General features: G+C 41.9%; 1 protein-coding gene across 1 annotated transcript in view; it reads right to left on the bottom strand.

Annotated features, from left to right (window-relative positions):
* Positions 1-23,476, bottom strand: part of TYRO3 (TYRO3 protein tyrosine kinase) — a 145,154-nt gene extending 121,678 nt beyond the window's left edge. Inside the window, exon 1 of the mRNA XM_075282823.1 lies at positions 22,975-23,476. Within this exon, the coding sequence (XP_075138924.1) occupies positions 22,975-23,044 (70 nt within the window). The 5' untranslated portion in view covers positions 23,045-23,476. The remainder of the gene's footprint in view (positions 1-22,974) is intronic.
* Between the last annotated feature and the right edge of the window lie 1,946 nt (positions 23,477-25,422).

The following is a 25,422-nucleotide window of genomic DNA, read 5'->3' as shown; positions in this document are numbered from 1 at the left end:
ATGTGGCAAATCTCACTATAATCCGTTCGGCCGTTTCAGAGTGATTGAGGAACAAACATCCAAACATTTATAATATTAGTAGGATTAGTATAGTAGGAAGTATAATTTAAAATGGTTATATTTATGGGAATACCCCTTTAAGCCAAGATGATTTTTGTTTTTTAATGCGGCCACACAAGGACCGAAAGGTTTTTAAGTGTCCCAAATCTGCCTGGCAGGTTCTCTCCAAGGATTCACGTACAAATAACCCTTTAGACCTCACTGATGTTATGTTCTGCGTATATAATAACAGCAAAGATACATGGATATTAAAATTTGGCATTTGGCATACTGATAGACGGTAAGCATCAGAATCTGGTGGGCATCTGAGACTGAGACTAGTCGAGGAGGTCAGAAGTAGGAAATACAGACTGCAAAAGACATGGCAGACCATGAGTTAACCGTACACTACAGTATATTGATTGTGACTGAATCTATACACTTGCAGCCACTGTACCTTCAACTCTGTTGAGAATATGTCCTTAAAATAGCCCCAGAGAGTCACCATTCTTGAAGTATCGATTGAATTTTTCCATGCCAGTCCTCGGATCTGTGATAATAACTCTACCTCTCCGAACCAGTTTGTTTATTAGTGGCTGGAAGGGGCCAAAGGACATAGACGTCTGACAATGGTGCGGGGTGTTTCAATCCCATCTATTGTACTGTACAAGTGTGTTTTACCACTGCACCACGCATGTTTTATTGATACGCTCCCTTAGAAGAGAATACATTGGCTAGCTATAAATAAAAGATCTGAAGCCGGAGATTATTTGTTTTCAATGCTGCCCTCAAGAGGGACACTACACAGGCATGCATATGAATGGGACACCATCTTCTAGACGTTCTGACTAGATTGTTACCATTTATACACAATGTCACTGTCTTGTTAGTTTCTTGATGTTATATGTTCATTTCCAGGATTTATGCCAGTATCAAAGACAAGAATAGGCGGATTAGCATGCAAAAGATTTATCTTCAGCATCAAGCTGTCATCTCTGAACTGACAGTCAGCATCTGTACATGGCTCTTTATGAAGCAGGAATGGCAAGCTGTCAGCGTTTCGCTCTTCCGATTTGTTTTATTCCAGACAGATCCAATTGGCCAGAAATCTGTTTGATGCTTTGACTTGGTTCTAAATCAGCACTGATGAGCAGGCAATGGTCTTCACCAACATCTCCAACCAACATCTAAAGTCTGCGGCAAGGAAGCACAATGAGCGCCAAGCCGCAGACATTACAGCCTGCAAGTCCGTGAGAATGCGGTTCGGCGAGTATTTTTTTTTCTACATAACTGTAACATTGGTGGTTGAGGGGGCAGGGGAAATTAAGTTATGGGGGGGCCCTTTCAAAAAGTTTGCACAAGGGCCCCCCGGGGTGTTGGGAGAGATAACCTGTCAGCTGAATGTTTTTTTTTTTGTCAAATGTTATCAGATGGGGACACTACATGTGTGAGAAGATAACCCCGGCCACTATAACGAAATTATTGCTAGGTGTCTGACAAATGCCAGGCCAATCCTACATGGTAATAGCCATTGGCAAGTCACTGACCACTGAAAGTTCCTACATTCAAGATTGTATCTACTGGCAAACTGCCAAAACAACAGATGTCACCACTAAGATGATTAGAAAAAATGATTAAAACTATGCAAAAGTTTTAATTACTTCTAGTTGTAAAGATGTTTAACTTTTAATTGTCTCTGAATTTTAATATGGTTATAAAGTAGAATTATGACTGCTCCTGCCATGTGCGAGTCATAAGAATCCCCTTTATATAAGCCAGGGCTATTATCCATTATCTGTAGTTCAGCCTATAGTAGAGATTGCAGCTAAATATTTGTACCTGTATCATTTTTTGGAATGACTGTTTCAGTCATGGAAATGTGACTTTTTGTTTATTAGGCTGGACTATAGAGAAGACGGATTTGGAAGCTGCTTCATCAGAATCGGAACAGTGTACCCCACTAAAAATACATGGCCTAGTGGCCTGCTGTACGTGTATGAAGGGAGTGGAAATGGAGTTAAATAGGAAACATGAACACCATAGACTAGTTATATATGGAGCTTAACAGAACAATAAAATGAATAACTGTTTGCCCCCAGCTGTACTAGATACTGGAACAATGGGGTGGATTTATTAATACCGGCATCATTTACCAGTCATAATAAAAGCTCCCACTGGCAAAGGGCATGACTGATAGTTAAAGACGCTCCGGCCTCTTTATACATCAATCGCTCGCCAGTGTTCCTAAATGGAGATCTATGCCAGTTAGGAATGGACATAGGTTTCCATTATAGGTCATGCCAGAAAACTGGTACAAGTTATATCCCGGCCCTCCCCTCTCAAATCTGTACAATGTGGTGAGTGAGGGTTGTGGTGCATATCTGGTACAAGAGCAAGCCTTATACCAAATCTGCGCCACAATATCATTCATATACAGTCCTATGAAAAAGTTTGGGCACCCCTATTAATCTTAATCATTTTTAGTTCTAAATATTTTGGTATTTGCAACAGCCATTTCAGTTTGATATATCTAATAACTGATGGACACAGTAATATTTCAGGATTGAAATGAGGTTTATTGTACTAACAGAAAATGTGCAATATGCATTAAACCAAAATTTGACCGGTGCAAAAGTATGGGCACCTCAACAGAAAAGTGACATTAATATTTAGTAGATCCTCCTTTTGCAAAGATAACAGCCTCTAGTCGCTTCCTGTAGCTTTTAATCAGTTCCTGGATCCTGGATAAAGGTATTTTGGACAAACAATTCAAGTTCAGTTAAGTTAAATGGTCGCCGAGCATGGACAGCCTGCTTCAAATCATCCCACAGATGTTCAATGATATTCAGGTCTGGGGACTGGGATGGCCATTCCAGAACATTGTAATTGTTCCTCTGCATGAATGCCTGAGTTGATTTGGAGCAGTGTTTTGGATCATTGTCTTGCTGAAATATCCATCCCCGGCGTAACTTCAACTTCGTCACTGATTCTTGAACATTATTCTCAAGAATCTGCTGATACTGAGTGGAATCCATGCGACCCTCAACTTTAACAAGATTCCCGGTGCCGGCATTGGCCACACAGCCCCAAAGTATGATGAAACCTCCACCAAATTTTACAGTGGGTAGCAAGTGTTTTTCTTGGAATGCTGTTTTTTTTTGGACGCCATGCATAACGCCTTTTTTTTTTTTTTTTATAACCAAACAACTCAATCTTTGTTTCCAAAATGAAGTTGGCTTCTCCAAATGTGCTTTTGCATACCTCAGGCAACTCTATTTGTGGCGTACGTGCAGAAACGGCTTCTTTCTCATCACTCTCCCATACAGCTTCTATTTGTGCAAAGTGCGCTGTATAGTTGACCGATGCACAGTGACACCATCTGCAGCAAGATGATGCTGCAGCTCTTTGGAGGTGGTCTGTGGATTGTCCTTGACTGTTCTCACCATTCTTCTTCTCTGCCTTTCTGATATTTTTCTTGGCCTGCCACTTCTGGGCTTAACAAGAACTGTCCCTGTGGTCTTCCATTTCCTTACTATGTTCCTCACAGTGGAAACTGACAGGTTAAATCTCTGAGACAACGTTTTGTATCCTTCCCCTGAACAACTATGTTGAACAATCTTTGTTTTCAGATCATTTGAGAGCGGGCTGTCCATGTTCGGCGACCATCAAACTTAACTGAACTTGAATTGTTTTGTAGAAAGAAATGGTCCAAAATACCTTCATCCAGGATCCAGGAACTGATTAAAAGCTACAGGAAGCGACTAGAGGCTGTTATCTTTGCAAAAGGAGGATCTACTAAATATTAATGTCACTTTTCTGTTGAGGTGCCCATACTTTTGCACCGGCTAAATTTTGGTTTAATGCATATTGTGCATTTTCTGTTAGTACAATAAACCTCATTTCAATCCTGAAATATTACTGTGTCCATCAGTTATTAGATATATCAAACTGAAATGGCTGCTGCAAACACCAAAATATTTAGAACTAAAAATGATTAAGATTAATAGGGGTGCCCAAACTTTTTCATAGGACTGTATCACCAGTGTAGAGGGACTGATAGATTTCCCCCAGTGTCCTAAAGATGTAAATGTCATACCTAGGTTTTTGCGTTCATATTTTGCACCAGAAGATCATATTTTTGTTATATCTTCTCTTGCATTACAGGGTCTATAGTAAGTTACTACAAATGCCAACGATCGATATTGCTGTTATTTGTATGAAAAGCTTCAGGTAGCAGATATCTGCCAGAGCTTGTCATATACTATTATGGATATCTATGCCTAAGCAGATACATTTCACTGAATCAAAGCCAGTCCTGTTCTGCATCTTACACACTAGCGGCACTTCTGCCAGTGCAGGTTTACCAGCAATGAGCTTACACATAGTAGCCTTACACCAAGGGTGATCTCAGGATAAATGGCTCCATGCAATTGTATTCACTACAGAAGCTGCCTCAGCGGACCTTGATGAATCATGGATCTCTATGAACACAAATGACCGTTACAATATATTAATAGAAACACAAGGTGACTTAGCAAATAGTGCCCTGTGACCTACATATTACAGCATCCCCTCATGGTGCGTGATCAGCTAGGCACTGCCAAAAATACAGCAAATAGAGTCATACTTTCTGGACTTTGAAGCCATTTGTAATATAGAGCTAAAGGAAATCAACCAGATCATTAACAAAGTCAGTCAGCTGCTGCATAAGGGCCTACAGATTTCTGGTCATTGCCCAGTATAAATAGAGAAGCCGCCACCACCACCACAGATTTACGGTGAGGTTTAACCTTGTATACAATATAAATACTGCATCGGCCTGTATACACATTCGGGTTTTCAGATGCAGCTTTTGAAGACATAACATGGTACGACTCAGAAAGGGAGTGAAAGTATAGACGACAGGAGCAGTTTCTTTTATTTATTTTTCCAATCCACTCCTGGATTTTGCTTCAAAAACTGCCTCTGCAAAACATTAACATGTAAAAAACAATCTAAAGCCAACATTACATACTCATAAAGGGTTAGTTGCGGCAAAGAGACAAAGTAAAATAGACATGTAGTCGATGGGACTTAAATAAATCCCATCCCACAGTGAAGAAACAAACCCGCAACTCGAAGTGTTGTGCACAGTGGGTATCGTACACACAGCATGTCAATTGTTGTTGTGCTTCACCTGCAGTTTTCATCCATTGCAATGCGGCTTTAGTCTACAGTGGACATCCTGCAGCAGAACGGATTCGTGGGGCCGTAGCCTAAAGGCCTTTCAAATGAACATATATCGACTTGTTATATCATCAGTTGGCGCACTGGCCTGGAAGGAGCAACAGTTCTCAGGAACCCAAAATCAATAGGAATTTTTTTTTTTTTTTGTTGCATGGACACAAAGTTGGACATGCAGGACTTTGTGTCCCCTATCCTGTTTCTCTGGTGAATAGGACTGAGACCCGGCGGGCAGACACTGGCGCCAATGTGAGCACGCCCTAAAAGCAATTGGTACTCGTTAGGGTATGCCAACAGAGGATTTTGGAGAAAATTTTGAGGCGGCTTCCATCTCCAAAATATGCTGTAAAACATCTCCATGCAACCTGTGAACCCATGACTGAGCCTCTGGCTGGTAGCACGGGTGTCCAAGCCTTATACCATGTGGCAAATGAGTGTAAGGGCATACCCCGCCTTCAATAGGAACAAGCGGAGGCAGATTAGGATTGTTTTTTGGAAGACCACCTCAAAAAGAACTCCAAAATCCTGTTTTAACATGTCCATATATGGCTGTAGAGAGAAAAATAAATTAACCATTTACAATTCTGGGAAGCCATTAAAATAACAGGAAAATATGAAATCCCGGTAGGATTGGATCATCAGAAGTGTGTAATAGCTGGAGATGGGGTTAAATAGAAATAACTCTTTAATTACTGAGGATTTCATGACATGTTTTTCTTCTTTTCTTCATACACTGCGCACTTTCTCTTGTACAGAGTATATGTAGGAGCACAATGTGAACACCATGCTGAGTGTTGCTGGTTCAGTTTGTTGGGTTGCTGCCATCGGTTCAGGCTGGAAAGTAGCTCATTAGGATATTACAGAAACACAGGCCCAGGATCCCATCCACCTCCATTTAAGTGACAGGAGGCCTATGCATTTATGTTGTGGGTGGACTGAAGGAATGAATGCAGCTAGCTACAGTTTACAGCTGGGCACCACCGGCATGTCTCTGCTGCTTCTTGCCATGCATTGACAAGAGGTGATGATGACTGATCCTTAATGTGTTCCTCAGGGAATATGCCTAGAGATTACAGCTAAGAATGGCAACCTGACTTAAGCAACAGGGGGCCTATTACTCACTCACTGTCACCAACATCTGCAACATTTTCAGAGCAATGATAATAAAGCAGACTGTTGGATCTGAATGGAACGCAAAATCTTGAAATGAACAAAGAAATGGAGGAACCCCCCTCCCCGCAAATTATGCATGTAACTATTTCACAGTCTAAAAGGGCTTCTTCATGCACTTGGTATTAAAGCAGAGAGCTTTATGCTTTGGCCAATTTAGAAGTTAGACAACCTGTTGGACAATTTTGTCTTGCTTGATCGCTCCTAAAGCATGCTGCTTTCTGGACTCTTGTCCCCCGTCCACTTGATCAGTGGGGTCTGAGCAGTCAAGTCTCCACTTATCTACAAGTTATCCCCTACCCTATGGATAGGAAATAAAGTGCTTGGATGGGAAACCCCCTTTAATTTCTCTTCTGGTGTGAGATATGGCAGAATTATTAAGAATCACTGACTTCTGCTGGATCTTGAGGAGCTGGTGTAAATTTTGCATAATACTTAGGGCAAGGCTTTCCTGAACTGCCTGCGATTCTCAAAAGCAATGATCAAGTTAGAAAATAGACAAAGTGGTGCATTTTATGGTACAAAATGGGAGTGCACCAAAAAAATGCCTCTCTATGGACGAGTACTATAAGGAACAGAGGGAGGCGTTCCTTCTGCTCTCACAGTACAGCGCTATAGACACTACTGTGAGGAAGGGGGTTCCTGACTGTCTGTCAGAAAAGTCCTTCTGACAGTGAAGAGCTATGGTACCGGCACCGATAGCTTTTCACCGGGGGCACAGATGAATTCAGCACACTGTCGGCTTTCTAGTGGTATCTAAAACCGTATATGCCCCAAGTGATGAAAGGTCCTCTTTAAAAAAAAAAAAAAAAAAACCTGCTTCCCTGCAGACAGGCAGAAGACGCACACGGGCAGTCACCTCTGCAAACCCATTCAAGTGAATGGGTTTGAACGCTGACCACAGAGTTTCCGTCTCTGGTCCAGTTTCGAGGGGCAGTAGACGGAAACCTGCTGGACTGGCTAAACCGGAGACCGGGCGCAGATGTAAACCCACCCTAACAGGTTTAACCATTGCATTTCCGAATGGATTGGGTCAGCCTCATCAAAACTGATGGCATCCAGGTAACTACTATTGAAATAAATGGGGCTATTAAAGGAAACATTAATAGCCTAGATTCAATTTGCAGAGATTTTATAACATTTCTATCTATTTTAAGAGTCATCTCATAAAATAAGAATGAAAGACACTGAAAAGCTCTTCAAATGTAAAGTAATAACGGCTCTTAAAAAGAAAAAAGACATGTCTAGGCTATAAGGTCCTCTTTAGCTCTACGTGGCTGTCAAGAATAGAGGGGTTTTGGAAAGGGACTGTAATATCAATATCCGAGCCAATTGTTACACATTTCTTTAGGGAGAAGGGGCAATACTAACTTGCAATAAGTATGAATGTACGCTACAAAAAAAAAGTTTTATAGAGTGTGAGGAAGGTAGCTCGGTACCAGCAATAGTGCGGACCCAACCAGTCAGAGACAGGGACACAAAGTGTGGTGCAAACAGGTTGATTTAGAAAAAAAAAAAAAAACAGCAAAATAAATAAACCTTTACATCAGGTACAAAATAAAATATAGCCTTAACTTTAGGCAAAATAAAACTCCTGCTCGTCCGAGCTCTAACTAAAGCAGCATAAGGCTAACTGTGCGTGTGGCTTACTTTCGACCACATGATCAAACAGAGCACAAGAAGTCCTAGCTTATTCTCACCACAACTCAGCTCTCCAGGACAGACCCAGGCACTTCCTCCCACTCCCAGGATCTGCCCTGAAGTGCAGGCTCTGCAGCCTTTTATGGGCCAGTGATGAGCCTTAGGACCCACACCCGGCTTGAAGCCTACACACGAGGGTCAGAAACCTGGGGGAGATCCAGCAATCTGCCTCTCATCTTCTCAAAAGAGATATATCTATATATACAGTCCTATGAAAAAGTTTGGGCACCCCTATTAATCTTAATCATTTTTAGTTCTAAATATTTTGGTATTTGCAACAGCCATTTCAGTTTGATATATCTAATAACTGATGGACACAGTAATATTTCAGGATTGAAATGAGGTTTATTGTACTAACAGAAAATGTGCAATATGCATTAAACCAAAATTTGACCGGTGCAAAAGTATGGGCACCTCAACAGAAAAGTGACATTAATATTTAGTAGATCCTCCTTTTGCAAAGATAACAGCCTCTAGTCGCTTCCTGTAGCTTTTAATCAGTTCCTGGATCCTGGATAAAGGTATTTTGAACAAACAATTCAAGTTCAGTTAAGTTAGATGGTCGCCGAGCATGGACAGCCCGCTTCAAATCATCCCACAGATGTTCAATGATATTCAGGTCTGGGGACTGGGATGGCCATTCCAGAACATTGTAATTGTTCCTCTGCATGAATGCCTGAGGATTTGGAGCGGTGTTTTGGATCATTGTCTTGCTGAAATATCCATCCCCGGCGTAACTTCAACTTCGTCACTGATTCTTGAACATTATTCTCAAGAATCTACTGATACTGAGTGGAATCCATGCGACTCTCAACTTTAACAAGATTCCCGATGCCGGCATTGGCCACACAGCCCCAAAGCATGATGGAACCTCCACCAAATTTTACAGTGGGTAGCATGTGTTTTTCTTGGAATGCTGTTTCTTTCTGGACGCCATGCATAACGCCTTTTTTTATAACCAAACAACTCAATTTTTGTTTCCAAAATGAAGCTGCCTTGTCCAAATGTGCTTTTTCATACCTCAGGCAACTCTATTTGTGGCGTACGTGCAGAAACGGCTTCTTTCTCATCACTCTCCCATACAGCTTCTATTTGTGCAAAGTGCGCTGTATAGTTGACCGATGCACAGTGACACCATCTGCAGCAAGATGATGCTGCAGCTCTTTGGAGGTGGTCTGTGGATTGTCCTTGACTGTTCTCACCATTCTTCTTCTCTGCCTTTCTGATATTTTTCTGGGCCTGCCACTTCTGGGCTTAACAAGAACTGTCCCTGTGGTCTTCCATTTCCTTACTATGTTCCTCACAGTGGAAACTGACAGGTTAAATCTCTGAGACAACTTTTTGTATCCTTCCCCTGAACAACTATGTTGAACAATCTTTGTTTTCAGATCATTTGAGAGTTGTTTTGAGTAGCCCATGATGCCACTCTTCAGAGGAGATTCAAATAGGAGATCAACTTGCCACCTTAAATACCTTTTCTTATGATTGGATACATCTGGCTATGAAGTTCAAAGCTCACTGAGGTTACAAAACCAATTTTGTGCTTCAGTAAGTCAGTAAAAAGTAGTTAGGGGAATTCAAATCAATAAAATGATAAGGGTGCCCATACTTTTGCACCGGTCAAATTTTGGTTTAATGCATATTGCACATTTTCTGTTAGTACAATAAACCTCATTTCAATCCTGAAATATTACTGTGTCCATCAGTTATTAGATATATCAAACTGAAATGGCTGTTGCAAACACCAAAATATTTAGAACAAAAAATGATTAAGATTAATAGGGGTGCCCAAACTTTTTCATAGGACTGTAGATAGATAGAAAAAAAAAATTATAGCATACGTTCATCTATATGACTTCAGCAGAACAATAAGAACGACTTGAGAATATAAAGCACTTGTTTGGACTTCTATGCAGGATTTTGTAGGATTCCTGTATATTAAAAAGAATAATAAGATTAGCCATTTATCTGGTGATGAATTCTGAACGGTATTCAATGTATCCGTTGATGGGGGTCCCATAAAGAGATTATCTTCATCCTCACATCATCATACAGGCAGTTTCTACAAAGAATCATTTAGATTTCTAAGCGCCAGGTAAAAATATTCCTCGTCTGCATTTCTGTGCACATCTCTTTTATGTGTTCTTATAATCATTTCTCCTTTTTGTAGCTTCACAATTTTTCAAAAAGCTTAAGAAAACATTTTTTTCTAAGAAGATAATGAACTGCATGAGACAAAAGTTGGCAATTACTATAATTAATTCCTTTTGCATATAAAGGAGGAATTAAAAGGAACACTATACCTAGGAAAGAGCAAGGAAACAGTTTTGGGGAAATTATTACAGAAAGAAGAGCTTATATCTGGCCATATACTGAGCAGTGCATGTATCCTGAACAGGGAGGGGAGACACTACCAGATCGGACAGTTTAATCCCATCTACCCTGAGATAGCGGGACATGTGGGAGGCCACTATACACCTTAGGTGGTTGCTTGGACTTGTGTCCGCACTGGGAAGTGAGGTTAATAAAATAATACAAATTCAGAATATTGCACTTTGAGTGTGAAGTCTCTTCAGTTCTATGTATAACGGGTTGGGACTGACGTCACTACTCTTCATAGAAAGCCTAACACACCCTGCTGAGATATTACAAATCAATTTCACTTATTTAAATGGACTGCAGCACTGCCGTGTGACCAGAAAATGTGAAGTCACCGGCCAGAGAAGAAAAGGTGACAGTCACTCAAAAGAACACGACCAAATGTTGGGAGCCCACTGATCTGATACTTATGACCTACCGGAAAGATAGGTCACCAATAATTCCAAGAACACGCTCTGCTAACAAAAATGTGCTGAGGTTGCAGAATTGAATAAAACTAAGCCCAAATTTGTCCTCTGGTAATAAAGAGCACTGGGTGATATACAGAGCTGTACAAAAGTTTTAGGCAAGTCTAAAAGTCCTGGGTTCAAATCCTGCTAAGAACAATATCTGCAAGGAGGTTGTATGTTCTCCCAGTGTTTGTGTGGATTTCCTCCCACACTCCATAGACATATTTATAGGGAATGTAGATTGCGATCCCTACTTGGGACAGTGACCGACAAGGTCTCTAAAGCACTGCGGAGTATGACGGTGCTATAGAAGTAAAATAAAATAATATTATTATTGCTTTCAAATATAGAAGTGCTAAAGAGGATCTTCCACCGCCACTAATTTCAACTTTTTGCATCTTTTAACAAGTGCAACTCCACTAAGGGCTCGTTCACATCTATGCCTGGGGCAAAACTGGGCAGGAGACGGAAACCTGCAGTCATCTTTCAAACCCATTCATTTGAATGGGTTTGAAAAGTGTCCGGCCGTGAACGCCGGTGAGCGTTTTATGCTCTCCGCGGTAAAACAGTTTTTTTAAAACCGGACACAGAGTCGGATATGCAGCGCTCACGGTTGGACTTGGCATGACAGGTGCATGCAGAAGACGGAAACCTGAGAACGGAGTGCCGAACGCTGGTGTGAACCCAGTGTAATTCTGACATAGCTGGATTTGTCTAGCATTTCTGTTAGGTCTCTTGCAGACGACTGTGGTGTTATCTGTGTATTTCATGGATAGCACAATGACCCATTCTTTTCTATGGGCCCCTACACACAACCGTGATTTTCACAGTCCCATGTACAGGCCAACAGTTTGGGCTGCATCAGATAGGACAGGTCCTATTCCTGTCCTATTTTTGTGACCCGTGCTTCCGTGGCTCCTATTGATTGAATGAAAGGAGCTGCAGAAGTACGGCCCATGCATGGACAGCACACGGGGACTTCCACGTGTTCCCCATGTGCAACCCATACTTTTAATTCACGGTCATTTACAACCGGCCTTAGTTTCAGCAAATTATGTTCTCTGCTGTAAAGTGGGAGGTTCCCTTCAGTCTGGGAATGGGGGGGGGGGGGGGGGGCTAGAAAAAAAATTCCAACTGCCCCCGAATCAGAGGAGCATTACCTATTGAAAGATGCAGTTAGGGCTCATTCACATGGTGCAAGAGGGGGCGGATTTTGACGCCAAATCCTCCTCAAAATCCGCCCCTCTATGTAGACCGCTACCATTCTTTTTTCCGTGAGCGGTGTGTTCCCGCTCACGGAAAAAAGAAGTGAACTGCCCTTTCTTCAGGCAGATTCCGCGGCTGATTCAGCCCTGGCGTCCGCCTCGCGACAGCACCCTCAGTACTAGGCCCATTCATTTGGGCCTACTACGGAGCAGGAAGCCACGATTGTCGGAAGCCACAACAGTCGCAGCAGGCGCATTTTGGTCCTATTTTGACGCGGCTTCCCACATCAAAATCAGGACCAAAATTCGAGGTCACTAGCCCCGTGTGAACTAGCCCTAAGTTGGTATTGGTGGAGTCGGTGAAAAGACCTCTTTGAGAGTTTATTTTTGTCAATTATCAAGATGAAATTAATGAACAAAAGAGAAATCTAGTCGCACATTAATATTTGCTGTGTCCACCCTTTGTTGGAGGAGTCCTGGAAGTGATGATATGGCCCCCACTCTTAACATCACCAAGTTCATCTTGGTTTACACGAAGAGACAGAAGGATTTGAGCAAGCTTCAGATCTGTGCTTAGTTCTCTCTGGCAAGTTCCTGCAAAAACTGTGTCCAAGTATACATAGAAAAGTTGATGCCATAAAGAGTGGCGACACCAAATATTCATGTGATATAGCTTTCTCTTTTCATTTACTTTGCATTTTGTTAATTGACAAACAACTTTTTGAGGATTCTATTTTTGGCAGCATTTTTCCCACTTCTGCGCGGCACTGTATATCCTCTACTTTAATGACAGATACAATCACATTATTAGGACGAAAGGCTTACACATGTCTACAGCAGATCTACTATTTCCACTAATGAGAGTAACGAGACTTGATGAAAGTTCTAATTACTGGGAAGCAGATCCTATTCTACGCCACCATTTATTACAATTACTCTCTAACAGGCAAATGATAGAAGAGAAGGATTTAATTGACAACCTTGGGTTATTTTACCCTCAAGAAAAAAAAATAAAAAATCTTTGATCTGTCAGTGATGGAAAATTCATGAAGTTAATACAAAGTAGTTTTGTATAGGCAGATGGGAAATCTTGGGTCACCCCAGCCAAGTAAGTAGCAGCACACAGTAATACGGGTAATGGTACGGTAGTAATTTATGGTTAACCAATAAGGACAAGTGCCGCACCTCTGGGTGCCCATGTGCGATATCTTCGTTAACTCCTACTAAGCCGTCAGTAAAACCTTACATTGTGTAGGAGTAAGAACACGGTTTTAATTACATTAAATAAGACTGTGACTTTGCAGCTTTGTCTGGGTGTGCCAGTGTGGTAGGTAAATTATGTTATATAATTTATAATTATCCTTTGCTTATAACATGTTGGAGAAAAAAAAATATTTCAAAATGATTTCTTGTGCCGTCCTGCAGAGATTTCCTCAGTATTTTATGACGCAATTTATTACAGTACCAACTAAATGACTAAGGTTTTATCAATTCCCTTGAACACACTACACAGAATATCTGCATTGGACACTGACTTACAGTGTAAGTTTTTGTTTTTCCCATGGCATGACAATTTAGGCTAGGTTCACATTAGCAGACACTGCTGAAAACCAGTGGAGAAAGTCCTGCAAAAAGGACTTTTCTCCCGTGGGTCTCTGCTGTTTTAGCAGACGGGGTCCGAATGACGGAGACCCCAGCGCAAGTTTGAACCCAGCTTTATGTTGTAAAGGTCACCCTTTGAAAAGGCATAAGGTGAAGTCTGCAGCAAACCAACAGCAAAGTTCAAGGCAAACATTTTGCTGTCAATCTGCGGCAAAGTTCTTAGTGGAAAATCTGCAACAAGCAAGTTGTACTTGTGAAGACTCTTACAATAGTCATCTTGACGTTCAAGTATCCTAATAGAGCATATGGAGAGGGATTATCTTCACTCCTATAAGGCTAAATTCACTCGTGTGTTCAGGTTGGGAAGCGCAGTCTGTGTCATCGTCACATTTTCAGACCTGACTGAAGTTCAGCTGACAGATCTACGTAATGCTGTGTGTTCAGTTCATTTGAGCCGTGATCAGACCAAGAAATGTGCCTACATGGACCACATTTCCCGGCCCAAACACGGAGGTGTGAATTCAGCCTACCCAAGGAAAGATAGAGGCAGCAGTCATTGTAAATGATCAATTTGCTCACCCATTGCATTGTCTTTCTCCAAAGTACAGCATAAATATTGCAATGGCTGAATAAATAGATCATTTACCGCCTCCATGTTCCTTATTTTATACCCTATATAATATTTGGGATCCCAGATCTAGTCCTCTAGGATCATGAGCCTTTTAGCTCTGTACCACTTTGCTGCTGTTAGTCCTATTTTTAACCCCTTTAAATCTTCCCAATGTGTTTACAATTATTGACATAGATGAAGATCAGATTATAATTTACAGTATTACATGCTCTTTCAGACATCCAGATATATCCTGTATGTTCACAAAGGTTCTCACCTTCCCCTATCGCTGCAGTCAACACGAATCTTACACTGTAATGAATGCAAATAGACACAAAATATGGCTTGTAACGCAGAATAAGTAATGTACAAGTTGTGCTGAATATTAATATAAAAAATAGGAGACCAGAAAATTTTCTGCTACAAAATGAGGACACAATGTGCAGAACACGTATCGCAGTGCTCACTGAGATATTAGATATTCACAATATTTCACCAATATGTATCAAGGATCCTGCCATAAGAGGCAAATATCTTCCAATATTGTCAAATTTGGCACAAAGTATATAGTAGAAGAAGAAACAAGTCAGCATTGTGTGATCCCATTTTGGTTTTATCAACTTATTTATTAAAGTTGAGAAAATGGGGCAATAAGTCTGCCGAGACTTCTCTCCATGGTCTCTTAGTACAACACATCTAAGCAGAGGCGTAACAATGAAACTCTTGACTCAACCATAAAACCTGTATCAGGTCCCTCAGCTATAATGTATCATTTATAACACTAATCTAGCCCCTTTAAGGCACCCCGGGCACAGATGAGATCGCACCTTCTGCACCGCCTCATGTTATGCCCCTGATACTATAGTATTTCCAGTGAAAGCGCTGGTAGAAGGGATCTACATGATTATAAGGATATGCCAATGTTGAGTTCAGTATTTTGCTCTACTATGCGATCTAATACTTGTCTGGGTTGAGTTGATAGTACACAGTCCAGTCATATCAATGTGACCACCGGCTACTTTTAACATCAACCTTAAATAACCAATCGCAAAAGACACGTGTCATCAGCCATCTGTGTGCACTCATCATTGTGGAAGGTACGATGGATCAACACAAGTATGCATCTATCCTTGTGGACCATGTTCACCCCTACATGCGAAATGTTTTTCCTCAGGATGATGGCATCTACCAGCAGGACAATGCGACGTGTCATAAAGCTCGCAGTGTACGTGTGTGGTTCGAGGAGCACCAGAATGAGTTTACCATACTCCATTGGCCAGCAAATTCCCCAGACTTGAACCCAATTTGAGAATCTGTGGGACCACCTCTATTGGGTTGCTCGTGCCATGGATGCTCAACCCTGTAATTAGCGCAGCTGGCCACAGCACTGGAGTCGGCATGGCTCAACGTCCCAGTGATCATCATCACAACATCCCCTCTCTTCCTGCACGTCTCACAGCGGTCCACTCTGCCAAAGGTGGTTATTCTGGATTTTGACAGGTGGTCACATTAATGTGACTGGACTGTGTACATTCCTTGAATAAGACATGTTAGGAGGGGAAGGAGTCTTCTCCTTCAACAAAGAGGAAGAGAGTTAAAACTCCCTAGTTAAGGAAAAGTGTAGAGTAGTGCTACACCTGGACCTCCTTACCAGGTAATGTCAGCCTCTAGTGAAGTCAGGAGATGGGAAGAATGCCTGCTCTACTTTGGAGACGTGTGTGCAAGTACGTAAGAGTTGATGAGACCCAATAGCTACGACCTTACCAGTTAGCCTCAGGTCAGACATGACACTTTTTGGATCTGCATCCCACAGCATTAATGACTGTTATAAAGCACTGTGAATAACAAGAAGACTGCACCCGGAAAGGAAACACTGACTGACCCAAGGAGTACCACCCTCCAAACTCAGCCCCAAAGTGGACATTTCTTAATCCAAACAATGGAAGCACAGTTGCTTAAGTTTGTCATTTCACCCATTGTTGTTCTGCACTCGCCATCAAGGACACTCCAACCTACCTCCATCAGGGCCAAGAAGGCTCACCATTTGGACATGACCTTAAGGACACTACAACAACCATCATAGACCCTACAGGCTCCTCAGCACTGCACCAACCCCAAGAAAAGCTGGAGAGATCCTTATCAACATGACTAGAGCTGCTACTCCTCACAAACTCTTAGTCTTCCTCCATCAGGGCTGTACTAGTTATGTAGTGCATAAAGATGAATACTACAGCAGTTAAAGTATGTGAAACTACAATTGACCCAATAAGTAAATTATGGTTTCCTCTATATGTTAGAATACCTGAATGAGTGGAGGAAAGAGGCATAATCTTGCTTGCTCTCCATTGCAGGCAGCGAGGGATAAGATACTGTCATTTTGTGGGGAAATCTCTATGTGACTGCTCAATATTACTGTTAGGATCACATCTTCCATCTTGTATTCTGTCAGCCATTTTGTAACCTTTTTCTTATATAAGCTTCATAAGGATGTCTGTTTAGAGTCTAAGAGACCCCTTTAGGGGATAAGACATGTGGAATGTTGATGGTTGGGTTATAACTCCTTATCTGTTTGTGCTAAGACTATTCATCTTTGAGGGTGGGTGTAGAAACCGGTTCAAATAACCTGTTGATCGTTAGCCCCAAGGCCGGAGCGGACCAGTATGTGATCATTATCTCTCTTGCTGTGATATACATCTAGAATTAGTGTAAGATGTTGGTTTACACATAAATATCTTAGATTCTTCATGTCATGAGAAAGGTCATCCCAGGTTGGAGTGTAATAATGAGATGCAGACCTTATCCAATAGTCATGTGCCACAGCTTATGTTATAACCAATCATGTCAAGTCCAACCTGCTTTTGTCTGTATAAATGCTACTCTCTGTAATAATAAATCAGAACTCACTTGATACACTATCAGCTGCGTGTGTGTGTGTGTGGCTCCTCCAGGCCCAGAGGGTGGTAGCCCATCTAGGCCTGTTAATTAATTATTTAATTTGGAACCTTGCAACATACTCTTATGAGGACAATTTGATGTCCCCTACATTCCTATAGCGCCACCACGGATGAAATGAAGCCATTACATGGTAACTATTGAAATCAGCAAGATATTCATAAACTACATCCACATGACAGGTTTTTCAGGGCAACAAACCCTTTGTAATTGTGCTCCACCCTGGCTTAGGTCCCATATTGGGGAGCCTCCCTATTAACTTAGGATATCCTTACAGAATATTTGACAACTCATTTATTATACAAAAAACAACTAAATATAAAATAACTGGAGTTGTCAATGTTTGTTGATAGGGCGCTGCATAGACAAAGATAAAAAGGGGAATTTCAATGACATTTTCAGTTATTTTCTCCTGAGATCTTTCAATAGTTCCCTCTTCTGCTTTTCTTGAAGTAAATCTGTGCAGTCAGACCTTGGTTTTGCTTTGTGGTATACAGAAGCTTGAGGATTTAGTGGAAGTTTGAGCTGGTCTGACTCATGGGTAGGAGAAAAAAAAAAAAAAATCAAAAAGGAAATAGAAAAAAAAAAAAAAAAATCATGTTAGTGATGTCACAGGCCAGAGACGTTCTGCAACAGAAGAAGCTACAATCCATCCCCAGAGATAAGAATTGTATCTATTTCCTGTTAAGAGCCTCAGCATTCAAATTCCAGAGATAAATATTGATAAGAGCGTGTGCTATAAGCAATTTCTAAATATGGGTGAATTTGGATAGCGCTATGTATTCACTGTACGACAATCCATATCAGATACTGAAAGACAAACAGTCATCAGGATTAAAGAATCGAATGTAACAATACAGAATAAATAAAATGAGAAAATGATAGATATAGGACACTGGTCTGCCAGTCTGAATTATCTGCAGCACAACCATGTGCTAACCATGCACATTTAGGAGAGAACAGGGAATATACATTTATTTCATTGGGGACATATAACCAGGATTGGTGAGACTTCAGAAGAACAGAACCAGTAAATGTACCGTGTTGTGCTAAAGTTTTAGGCAGGTGTGGAACAATGTTAAAAAGTAAGGCCAGGTTCACATCTGCGTTTGGTAATCTGAAAGGACAGTCCATAGGGGAACCCCCTGAATGGAATACCGAACACATTGACAAGTGGTGAGCTTATGAATGCACACGGACCCCATAGACTGTAATGGGGTCCCTGTGTTTTCCACACACTGTCCACAATAGTCATGTGTAGAGGAAAACACACAGACCCCATTACAATCTATGGGGTTCGTGAGATAAGCTCACAGCTTGTCAATGCGTTCAGAATTCCATTCGGGGAGGGGGCGTCCCCATGCGAGTTCCCCTAACGAAATACTCAATGCAGATGTGATCCGGGCCTCAGAATACTTTCAGAAATGTAATTGTTCATAGTTCATTTTTTGTCAATCAATAAAATATAAATCTAAAAATCACAATAATATTTGGTATGAACGGTCTTTGCCAATAAAACTGCAACGAGTCTTCTAGCTACTTTTGCACAGAGTAAGGGTTAGTTCACACGGAGTAAAAGGACGCGGATTCCGTGTCAAAATCCTGCTAAAAAAACCCACCTCCCATTGAAATCAATGGGAGCCGGTCGTTTCCTTTTTTCGCGAGCGGTTTGTTCCCACTTGCGGAAAAAAGAACCAAGCTGCCCTTTCTTCAGGCGGATATCGCGGATGATTCAGCTGCGGACGTCCGCCTTGCAACACCACCCTCCTGACTAGGCCCATTCATTTTGGCCTAAACCAGAGCGGAAAGCCGCGATTGTCAGAAGCTGCGACAGGTGCGCCTAGCCGCGGCAGGCGCATTTTAGTCCAGATTCCGACACGGCTTCCCGCATCAAAATCCGGACCATTTTACTCCATGTGAACTAGCCCACATATCTCAGCAGGGAGACTGTTCTAAACATCCTGGAGAACTAAGCACAGATCTGCTGTGGGTGTAGGCTTGGTCAAAACCTTCTATCTCCTGATGTAAGCCCAGACAGACTGGGTGGCCAGAGGGCCATATCATCACTTCTGGGACTTTTCCTCCTAACAGTGGTCACACCAAATATTGATGTGATTTAGATTTCTGTTTTGTTCATTCACCTACTAATCTTATTATATAACACTTTTATTTTTCAAAGGCTTTCTTATTTTGCAGCATTTTCCAACATCTGCCTAAACCACTACTGTATGCATCAAAGCATGATAAAAGGAAAGAAAATAGTCAAAGAAGCCTCTACCGCCTAGTGGCCTTCATCATCATCATCATCATCATCATCATCATCATCATCATCATCATCATCATCATCATCTGCTCTTCTGTGCCAGGGTCTGTCACCAGCCCTGAACGCTATGGTTTTCAATCTGCTTTTGCATTACAGTCTGAATTATTTGTCCATGAGACACTGATGCAGGCTTTCCACTTATACCCACAGAGAAATATGCTGTAACAAGACAACTCAATTCTGGGTCACTGACCATAAATAATTATTATCTCATTAGCACTACTGTATTCCTCGGAGTATTTCAGTATTTGTGCTCCTTTCACTATTTCTGCCAGGATGTCATAACCTCACACATGCAGCACAGTACAATATAACAGTGCACGGTATTGCCTCCAAGACACCACGAAACAGCCAAAACATGGTAGAGAGATGGGCGACGGAGTGCTTGACTTGGATTGTCCTGACTCGTATACTCTAAGCTGGAATAGTGGAGTTGCTTTGGTCGTACTCCACCCACCTCCAAGCATTTTTTTCTCTCCTTATCTTCCTGATTCATGAATAGAATGCTAGAACTAAATGCTCATACAGGCAGGGAAATAGCAGAGGTGATTGTGTAACAATGGCGCTTTCTATAATATTCTGAGTGTCTGGAATTCTGGGTGACAACGCCCTGAGAATATTCTAATGACTGCTATTAGTAGTTGTCACCAAGCTCATGAGCATGTGTGAAATCAAGATATTACAGAGAGATATGTCAGTTTCTTAACAGGTGACATACTATTAGGTCACTGGGATTGCATGGGGCACAAGCTGCCCATTGTAGACCTATGCCATCTCTTTAGCTGCCCAGACATATACAATAAAAGTTGATGGAATTTCTAATATTGTCAATTTCAGCTCTCCATCGTTTGATCATTTGCCGTCCATCTATCTGCCAGGTTGGTAAATTTCAGCTGTGGTCATCTGAAGCTGTAGAGGTTTGGTATATTCGGTTATGCATAGGAATGATCTTATGGATGATCATTTGGTTGCATTACAGCCAAACATTACCCTAGCAGTATGGCCGGCTTAACAGCAAAGATCAAAGAAACCTCTGGTCTCACGTGTTTAACCCCATGTATGCTGTGAGCTGCAGCACTCCTGCAAAAAAAGCAAAGGATAGGGAATTCCCTCTGCTAACGCATTATCTGGTATGCAGAGACAATCCAGGATCCATTGACACTGGCCAGATATTAGGACGTGCATAGGTTATTGATACAATTGCACTTTGGGCTCCACTGAAGATATTTCGGGTACATTGTACTAGAATACACACCACAAATCAATGGCTTGGATCTAAATTACAGATCTTTTGCTAGCAATCTTGCTTGCTGTCAGGCCTGCTAGCAAATGCCATAGATTTTAATCATTTTCTTGTCAGACCTGGAGACATCCGATGCCAGGTAGGGCAGCGCTGGTCTTGATTTATTGGACATAAGGCGGAAAGGTCAGGAAGTAGTTCTATTCCTCTCTCATCTCCCCAAATCTTTTAGCCAGGAAGCTGAGCACTTTTATATACCGTATTGACAACAGAGGCGCAGCATGAGTATGACTCATAGCATTAACCAAGGAGAAAGATATTTAATATTTTATCATATTGCTATCATTAGACAGCTGATACGTAACCATTTGCTGTCACAATGGGAGACCGAGACCTTGCTGGGCAACATGTGAACACCCCCTGCTTAAATAGACAATGCACCTACAAATGCCCAGAAGTCTTTATTAAGGAAGGGTACACTACACCAAGAATATCAATACTACACACAAGCAGAAGAAACGATTGTTCTTTTCTTACTGACCTAAAGTCTAACGTTCTCAATACACCCTGTCTAGCAAGATTTACTGCCGTCGAGTCCCATGCGCGCAGAGAAAATACATTTGTAAGAATCCTGTGTTTTGGCTCAGCCATTTCTTCTTGTACGACTTTGAGCCTGGTTGCATAGCAATTAGTGCCTGCCATGCATTGTGCCGTTTTAGGACACAATAGGGGAGATTGTGCCAACTCTGGTATAAATTGGGCAAAAATAATGAAGTATATGCCATGTGTTAAATTTCTAATACCTTTTGGGCGAGAAAAGGGGGAACAGGTACCGCAGTTAATATATTGCGACCTGTTTTTGCTGCAAGTTACTGAAGTCTATCTAATGCCAGTCTTGACCTGGCATTAGATACACAAAACTGTATCTAACATGTCTTGTAACTTATGCAAAGTATATAAATGTTGCTCCAAAAAATAAATCTAATACATTTGTTTGACATGTTTAGGACTCTAAATGCTTATATGTGGCTGTTTACGTGAAAAGGGCCCAGATCGTTGATACTAATTATAGAGAAAATAGTCCAAAACATTTGGGTAAAAAAAAAATCACAATTTTGTTTTATGCAAAAATTTTATTTAAAAATATGTCAAGTTTACAAATTTGTTGAGACTTTTAAGAATTTGTACACTTTTGGTGCAGATTTCGTTAGAATTAAAGTGACAAATTAAATCGACGATCTGGGCCCTTTTCACGTAAACAGCCACATATTGTACGCCGCTACTAATTGATCTCTCTCGTTGCGTTCCTATGTACTTGTATGTCTGCACTGTATAGGTGACATACCTGTGTGCACATCCCAGGTCACAAATGGCGTGTCAGTGACCCCTCTGCTACTCTGACAAGCTTCACCATTGATCAAGGAAGGAGTGATCAATAGATAGGCCTTTACATTACAGCCATTTAGAAAACTGTGCTCTTTTAGGATATGTTTATACATGCCAGATTTGTTGTGCAGATTTCAACACATTTGACACGTGTGAACACTCCCTTAGGGTCTAACTTGCTATGAAGCCGCTTAGATTCATTGGAGTATTATAAATGCAGTATTACACAAACTTAAGTGACAGTATGGTAAAAACCTGCTAAGTTAAGGAGAGGTACTGTCAAACTCTTCAAGTCACCCTGGACCCAGATAAAGATTCCATCTAAGGATATGTATATCATAATCTCCAGTCTGATTTACCCCCCTGATATAGACCTTGGAGTTTTGTGACGAGTCCACCATCTTTCTACAGAACAACGCACTTCTCTAAGGTTGACGCCTTGCCATGACACTCCATCTTAAGGTTGTCTAAGAGGACCTTGTACTTGGATCACCATTTACCTTATAGCAATCAATGACAGCTATGATGTATCCATCACCTTATCTTTATTGCTAGCAGTACACATTTGCTGTAGACATGCTAGACCTTTCATGACTTACTTGGAGCCACACTTTGGTCCTGAAGGGTTGACAGAATAATATCACACTCCATAGCAATGTAAGAAGACACTGAGCCAGGACTTGTCCTCATCTTACCTGCACATCCCAGTGTCACAGTGGCTAGAAGGAGCCCCTTGATGAGGCTAGCCAGGCCGGGGTAGATCATGCTTCTTCACCATCCATCCATACTCCTGGGGGCTTCACCGTGCCCGGCAAAGTCTGTGTAAGGAACTAATCCAAGTGGGTGACTGCAGTAAGGAGCCTTGGTCCTCAGCTCCTTGCCATTAACTTTTGCAGCTGAGGTGATGGTGCATGCAAGCAGTGGTCTGCAGCCTCCTAGGCATGGAGGGCTCTGCTATCTGTACTGAAGCAACAGATGATGACGCTTACAAGACATGCATGGCAACCAGTGAAGACGCCAGCTAGCAGCCCCCCATCTTCTAGCTATGCCACTTTGCCTATACTCTATACAGGCAATCCCTACGAGGTCCAGCAGCTAGGTCTGCCGTAGCGAGCACAATCCGCTCCTGCCACACACAACTCCGACGTCTCCTCCTTTTCCTGAGCGATACAAAGTGCCGTCTGTGCGAGGTAGATGCTAGTGGGCTGAAGGACCTCGGATGACGTAGGGCCTCCGTCACGTGACCAGGAGGAGTAGCCTCCCCGCTCTAGTGTGCAGGCTGCACGGGGAGGAGGGCGCACAAGTCCGAGGTAAATTCTCACATTGCACTGAAAATCACTGCAACCATCGGCTAGAGTTCTGTCGCAGCATGTGCACAGGTGTCAGTCAGAGGAATGGCACAGTCACACAAATGTCTGCAACATAAAAAATATTCCCTTTAAGAGAAGTTACAATATGAGCAGCAGGTAGTATATAGCAGCCATGCCTCCCATACAGCTCGGAGACTTACTTACTGGCTGCAGCTCTCCTAAGATCTTAGCAAAATTCCTTTCAAAAGTCATGTTAGGGGTGTATCCTCTTCCCCTCCCCCCTGTGCTGACTGACAGGGGTGGATGATGGAGGTATTAACCCTCCAGCTGCCAAGCCTTCACAACTGATCTGACTTGACATAGTTACACAATGTCAGTAATAAAGAATTAGCGCTCAGAGGGTTAACGTAAGAAGACGTTATCTCTGCTATGCAACAAGAAAGCACTGGCGGCTAAGGGGTTAACACGGAACACGCTACTTATATAGTGCGGGAAAAACAGCTTTCCTCATTGCGGGAGCGCAGCTTTTTTTGTTGCAGATTTGGGAGAGAAAGAGGAATGGCAAATATATAGAAAGTATTTACCTAGAATATGTCGTATTTAGGGTTTGAGGCCGGGTTCACACAGGGGTTTTTTAGGGCATGGAATGCACCTCAGAATCCGGCTCAATAAAACGCCTCCCATTGGATTCTATGGGTTCCTTTTTCTGCGAGCGGTTTGTTCCCGCTCACGGAAAAAAGAAGCGGCATGCCCTGTCTTGACGTGGATTCCGCAGCTAATTCAGATGTCTGTGGTGTGTCACTCCCTCCGGACTAGGCCCATTCATTCATTAATCCAGAGCGGAATGCTGTGACTGGATGCTGATGCACCGTATGCACTGCACCGGCATCCAGTCATGGCTAGCCGTTTTTTTGACCGGATTCTGAGGTGGCCTCCGCCTCAAGATCCGGTCCGAAAAACCCTTTGTGAACCCGGCCTTAAGGGGTTGCCCGAGATTTAGCTTTTTCACAAAGCCCTTTTAAGCTGGCCATAAACATTAGATTTTGGATGGCAGTCATCCGGTCATATGCACGATCCCACCATCACTCACAACTATACTGCCTGATCAGTTGCTAAAAAAAAAGTGCAGTGAAAATATTCAACAAGAATTATCTGCCATTGTTCAGTTGAAACCAACGGAATTTGCGTTTTAGGTTTTCATCTGAAATGCCTGGAATCGTATGCCAGTCTTAAAAAGGTCCCCAGCGGTCTCTGACCTCTTAATAAATCAGATGGATGCCCTTCCACCAGAATGGAAGTCAGAAAACTGGCAGGAGTTATAATAAATATGTCAAATCGTCTCCATCCCGGGGGGCTTGTGGCGCATCTTTGGGGCAAGAATGGGTTAAAGATGCGCCACATTATCACATCTGTGTCAGAAATCGGAATAGATGGGTTGATAAATTCCGCCAATGTGATTAGATGTAAAAACAAAAGTTCATTAATAACAGCAAAAAACAGTAATTTGGCCACTACTGCTATGTGTGAACCCAACCTTATACTACAAGAACATTACAATATGAACCTCAGTTCACATCTACGTTCAATATTCCGTTCGGGGAGTCTGCTTGGGAACCCCCGAAACGGAAACCTATACGCATTAAAAAGCAATTAGCTAAGAAACCACACAGACCCCTTAGACTAAAATGGGGTCCGTGTGGTTTTCGCACAAATCATGTGGAGAGAAAAGTGGTACTTGCAGTACTTAGTAAAATCATACATATGTCATATGTATGATATACATACATACATATGTAATACATACATACATACATACATATGTAATATGTATAT

Source organism: Leptodactylus fuscus, chromosome 7 (assembly GCF_031893055.1).
Source record: "Leptodactylus fuscus isolate aLepFus1 chromosome 7, aLepFus1.hap2, whole genome shotgun sequence".
Classification (NCBI taxonomy): domain Eukaryota; kingdom Metazoa; phylum Chordata; class Amphibia; order Anura; family Leptodactylidae; genus Leptodactylus; species Leptodactylus fuscus.
Note: the sequence above shows the minus strand (reverse complement) of the source record. Positions and strands in the feature narration are given on the sequence as shown.